A 6,017-nucleotide genomic window follows, 5' to 3' on the forward strand; every position below is an offset into this window, starting at 1 on the left:
GAAGATGACTTGATGATGGATGTTCTCCCAGCAATTACAAAGGGAACAGGGAAAGGGGAGAAATATATCACACAACACAACACAAAAACCAGCTACTGAGCATAATTATAACGCTAATAAAAGCCCTGTAGTCAATAAAAATGCTAGTTGTTCAGGACATTGACAAGTATTAACAGTGTTCATAGAGAACCACATTAGGCCTCTTTTAAATGATCCTAACACCATAGTGCATAATGTTCCTGTTTTCAGTTAACATATGAACTAAGAGGAATTTGGACTGAGAAAACAAGCATTCTTCTTTAGAAACCAAATCCTCACCGCTGCAACTAACTAGGAGGGGCAATTGTGCTTATCATTTTCTAAACAAAGTTACCACAACATAGCAATGGCCCAACACAATAACACATGGAGCAACCAAACTTTTTTTTTTGATAGGTAAAGAAAAAAAAAAACAGATAAACATCAATGGAATTCAAGAATTATTGCAAATCACTAATTCATAAATAAATCTAAATGGTTTACACCAAATATTATTATTGGAGAGACCACAATAAACCAAACTGTACATATCAAGCATGAAAAACATTCAATATAGAACTTATTTCCTAGGGCATCAAAGTACCTTCAACTGTACTTCCTATAGCAAATGGCAACCACCTAGCCACTATTTCTCCAGCCACTCACCATAACCATCATATCTTCTCAATCTTGTCCGCCTTCACCACCGGATTCGCCTTCGCAATCTCATCCTGCGCCGCGCTCTTGTAATCGAACATGCAATTGTGCTTGTCGGAGTAGCGATGCAGCGAGCAAAACGTCAGTTCACACCTACACTTGAACCCCGTCAGCCCAACCCGCTTCCTACAGAAACTGCAACGATTAGCAGGTAGTTTTTCAGGATTCCCTGAAGGAGCCCCTTCCTCCACTCGACTCTCATTCACTTCCACAACCCCTCCTCCAACCTGAGCATTATCCTCCACATTTTGTTCATCACCCACTTTCTTCTCCACAACTATATTTTCATTTGCTTGTTTTAATACGAAGTCTTTGTAGCATTTGGAGCAAAAATTATTAGTGCTTGCGCTCCCAAAGAATCCGCAACCATTCGCGCAAAGAATGGGCGCATTCGAGGGCTCCCGGCCCATCTCATCAACCTTCTTTTTTTGTGATTCTTGCTCCATTATTAGTCCACAAAATTCCCAACCAGACAACACCCCCGAAATTATTCCAAAAAATTCAAATCCCAATTTGATAAACAAACTTCAAATTCAAATAGCGCTAAACCCTAATTACTTAACCCAAGAACTCAATCACCACCGATTCAATGCTCAAAAGCTCGCCCAAAACACTTATTTGACCGAAATTCATGCAATTTCACAGAAATTCAGATCAGAAATTACCCAATTGTTCGTTTCGGTGGTCGACTCAGTTGGAGACCGTTCATGACCTAGCAAATCAAGTCCATGAAACAAGTAAACCCAAAATTAAGAACAAGTAAATTCGATTAAGATTACAGATAGTAAAGCGCGAAACTTCGCGGGGGGTTTTAGATCTCGATGCTACGGACCTGAAATCAACGGCTCTGATTTGCTTAGTAGAGGCCGTTTGATCAGAGAGAGATAGAGAGAAAGCCTGAGAGAGTCTTCAGGTTCGGTCTCTGAGACGGAACTTCTTTCGAAGTTCGAAGAAAGATGATGATGTTGGGAAGCTAGAAATTTTTATGCGATCTAAAAAAAGAAAAGAAGAAAGAAGAAATAAAAGAAATAAAAATTTATACAAAGGGTGCATTGACGTGGATGCTGCTGCTTGGGTGCACGTGGACTTGTAAATTTCCTTCATTCCAGCTGACCCGGTTATATTGTCTCTGTTTCTCTTTAAAATATTTGATCAATTAAAACATATTTTCTGTTTTTAATAATAAAATAATTTACATTTTTTTTAATTCGTAAAATATTTTTTAAGGTAAAATCTACTTAACCCGCTCAAATTATCACCTCAATGACAATCTACTTCCTAAAATATCAATTATAACAATTTACTCCCAAACTACCAAAACAATGACAATGTACCCCTTAATGCTAGCAAAATGACGAAATTACCCATATATAAATTTCAATAAAACAAAAATACCCTTAAAATTTGAAAAAAAAAATTAAATTTTCGTTTTTTTTTAGTTAGGGTAATTTTGTCATTTTGTTAAAATTGAGGGTACATTGTCATTGTTTTAGTAGTTTGGGGAGTAAATTGTCGCAATTGATGGTTTGGGGGTAGATTGTCATTATGGTAGTAGTTTAAGAGGGTTAAGTGGACTTTTCCCTATTTTCTATCAACAATTCCTCTCTTCAAAACCAAACAACAAAAATTATTTTTAAAAAGGAAATGCTAGGTGTTCTTTAGTGTTCTTCTTGTATCTTCTCATGACTTTTAAAATCACCAATAGATTAAAAGTCAATAATAATAATCTTAAATTCAACGATAATTTTAAAAGTCACATCATAGTTAAGAGGATACCAAAAAAACACTTACCATTTCCCTTTTTAAAATAACAGCCAAGCCGAATAATTAGTAGGTTTTTTTTTTTTTTTTAAGAATGTTTTCCTATGAAAACCTTTTATATTAAGAATGTTTTACATCAAAAGAAATAGAGTTTAACTTTGAACCTATACTTCTTGAAATTGGGATTCTTCTTAGAGTAATTTTACAACTTTTAAAATTTATAAATTTAATATTCTAAATCAATAATTGATGTAGAACAAGGACGCCATGGTAATTTGACAAAATTCACAAGTGTGGTGGCAATAGAATTAGTTTTAGGATTTATTTTTTGAGTTTTAATTGGTTTAGGGTGTTTTAAGAAATATTGTTCATTAGGAACTAGAACTCTTTATTTGTAATAATTAGAAACTCTTATCCTTCTAAGATCTTAGAGTTCTTTTTTTAATTTGTTTTAGGATTTCTAATAAGCTTAGGAATTGTAACATATATAAAGATATGCTTTTAGGTTTATTTTTATTGTTATTGATTTAATAAACTTTTCTTTAAGAGAGTATTCTCTATTTCTTGGTGAATTCTAGTAGTTTTTTTTTATGAATTCCAATTATCTTTTTAGTGGATTCTAGAACCCTTTGACGTCATGCATAAACCTTTCAAAAAACTACACAAATGTTCTTTAAATTTTTACGTATTTTGAAAAGACTATTTAAAGTTTAAAAACTATCAATTTTACCCCTTCAAATTTTTACTTTGATGTAATCTACCCCTACGTTAGGGTTTGACATTAAACCAACGTTAAAATAGATGAAATGACCTTTATACCCGTAAAACTTTTATAAAATTTTAAATGTAACCTTAATTTCACCTTAAAAATAAAAAAAATAAAAAAAAAAGAAGGAAAAATTGAGGATATTTTAGTATTCACTTCTATCGGGATTTAATTCATATAAGAGCAATTCCGTTTTTTAAAGAACCGTTTTTCAGAAAATCTTTTTTCATTTTCTTTAAAAGTTGAGTATTGCAATATTTCTTCATATAGTGAAAGGATAACATCAGATTTTATTTGGGAGGATTTAATGGAGCAGCATTCCACTCTTCAACAAATTCCTAAAATTAAAAGAATTGAATTTAGCTGATATTTGAAAAAAAGATATGTCAATCGGGTAATTTGGGGATGAATTATGTGATGTGTGATGAGTATTGCTTGAGCCTTAAAATTAAGAAGAAATCGCATAAGTATCTTTTGACGGTGACAAGACAAAGAGGAAGGAGAAGTGGGTAGGGAAACTAAATGATGAGTTTTCTTCAAGTGGAGAGTACTAAATTAATAGGTAAAATACATTTTAACTTATACACTATTTAACCATTTGCATTTTTGACCTCCAATATTTAAAAAGTGACAATTGACTCCTCTAAACTTCTAAATTGTTGTAATTCAACCATTCTGATTTTTTTTTTTTTTTTCCAAAATGCCCTAATCCCAATTTTTTTTTTTTTTTTTTTTTTTAAAAAAAATTAAAATTAAGAGATGACCCGCCACCCCAGTTGAACGTAGGGGTGGCCGACCCATTTGCACTTTGACCTCCAATGTTTAAAAAGTGACACTTGACCCTCATAAACTTCCAAATTGTTGCAATTCGACCATTTTGACTTTTTTTTTTTTTTAAAATGCGTCCATCCCAATTTTTTTTTTTAAAAAAAATAAAATTAAAGGGGTGGAGGCCGCCCTAGAATTAGCCATTTACCCGGACCCGGAACTTACCTGTAATATATATATATATTTTCAATGAGTTTTGGAAAAAAAAAAAAAAAAAAAAAAAAAAGTCAGAATGATCGAATTGCAACAATTTGGAAGTTTGGAGGGGTCAAGTGCCACTTTTTAAACATTGGAGGTCAAAGTGCAAATTGGTGGATAGTTCAAGTGGGTAAAATGTATTTTTCCCAAATTAATATTAGGGTTTATTTTAAAAAAAAAATAGTTGGTTTAGGGTGTTGTAATAAGAATTCTTGTTTATTAAGAATTTGTAATAATTTGAAATTGTTATCACTTAAGATTAAGAGTCCTTATTTAGTTTATTTTAGGATTTCTGATGAGTTTAAGATCAGGCAATGTAGTATATATAAACACATGTTTTGGTGTTTATTTTCATTGTCATTGGTTTTATAATGTTTTTTAGTAACTTCATGATAAAATAATCCTAAAAAATTTATACATCTTATTCTATAAATCCACCAAAACTTGTTTCACGTTCAAATCCTAATTCCATCAATTGAAACTTACTTTGATTGATCGAGATGTGTTAGGCTCATTTAATGTGTCATTTCCTACTTATTTGTGCGTCGTTTTGTTAGTCAGGTAGAGCTTCAAAATCCTTATTGTAAGGGCCAAATTAAAAATACGACAACTATAATTTTTGTTTTTAAAAAAAAAACATGTATTTTTTACTCAATATATGTATTATAAAAAGTATATCCATACAAATTCATAAATATATGCCAAAATTGATATATTAGTAATGTAATGTATCGACACTCATATAAAAAAGTGTCTAAAACTGCGTCTATGTTTTTTTTTACACAGAAAGAACGAATGTGAGCCTCTCACTTAAATACAAAAGTGAAATCAAAACGGGTGTGGAAACCATTTAACAATGAATTCAAAATCTTTCTTATACGTTAAAAAAATTTATGGATAAATACAAAATCAATTCTTGTAGTTAACTTAAATTATAAATCGCTTTCTATCCTATCAAAATAAACTCAGAGATTTTTGAAATATTTCAAAAAAAATAATTTGGTTATTGAAGTCAAATTTCTTATAAATTATTTAAAATTTTAAAATAAATGTAAAATCAATCCTTGTGATTAATCTAAATTATAAATCGTTCTTTGTGTTACTGTATTGCTAATCTATGAAAGTAGTCTCATTCTATCAAAACTCACCGGATCCTACCACGTGTTCGATCTCACCTACATTTGAAACAACCCAAAACCGAAACTCACCAGAAAGAACAGTCCAATCTGACCAACAACGACTAGAAATTACTGCCATTTCACTTATGCCGTCATGTCTGAAATAAACCAGAATTAGAAACAACCAAATAACACAAAATCCGATCAACCTCAACCAGCACAAAACCACTATTTTTTTTTAATTATTATTATTCAAGAAGGGAAAGGAGAAATGAGAGATTATAATGAAGATAATAACTTCAATTAGATTGTGACCTAAATAGGGTGTTTTGTACTCTCGACTAAGAAGCAAACACCTAATTTGAAATGCTAAAAAACAATAGAACTCTTCACGCTAAATAAATTTTTTGTTTTTTTTTTTCTCTTGAAAAAATACATTTGAAAAATGCTACACATTCCAAATTTGTTTTCAAAAAATTGGTTCTCAAATGATGTGTTATCATCTCATGAGTTGGTGACACACTTTCCAAAATAATAAATCTCATGATATGGTGACACATCATTTGGGAACCAACTTTTGGAAAGCATTTTAGACAAAACACCCACCGACA

At 31.3% G+C, this 6,017-nt stretch overlaps 1 protein-coding gene across 1 annotated transcript; it reads right to left on the reverse strand.

Annotated features, from left to right (window-relative positions):
• Positions 1–466: 466 nt before the first annotated feature.
• Positions 467–1,721, reverse strand: LOC132165865 (zinc finger A20 and AN1 domain-containing stress-associated protein 6-like). The gene is made up of 2 exons (XM_059576557.1): positions 1,568–1,721; positions 467–1,447 (listed from the first exon to the last, which is right to left on the reverse strand). Exon 2 carries the CDS (start codon positions 1,179–1,181, stop codon positions 693–695), a length of 489 nt encoding a protein of 162 aa, XP_059432540.1. The 5' UTR covers positions 1,182–1,447; positions 1,568–1,721; the 3' UTR covers positions 467–692.
• Between the last annotated feature and the right edge of the window lie 4,296 nt (positions 1,722–6,017).

Source organism: Corylus avellana, chromosome ca11 (assembly GCF_901000735.1).
Source record: "Corylus avellana chromosome ca11, CavTom2PMs-1.0".
In the NCBI taxonomy this organism is placed as follows: domain Eukaryota; kingdom Viridiplantae; phylum Streptophyta; class Magnoliopsida; order Fagales; family Betulaceae; genus Corylus; species Corylus avellana.

Bases quoted from the DNA above. Each gene is read 5' to 3' on its own strand.
- LOC132165865 (XM_059576557.1), bottom strand. From the start codon at position 1,181: ATGGAGCAAGAATCACAAAAAAAGAAGGTTGATGAGATGGGCCGGGAG.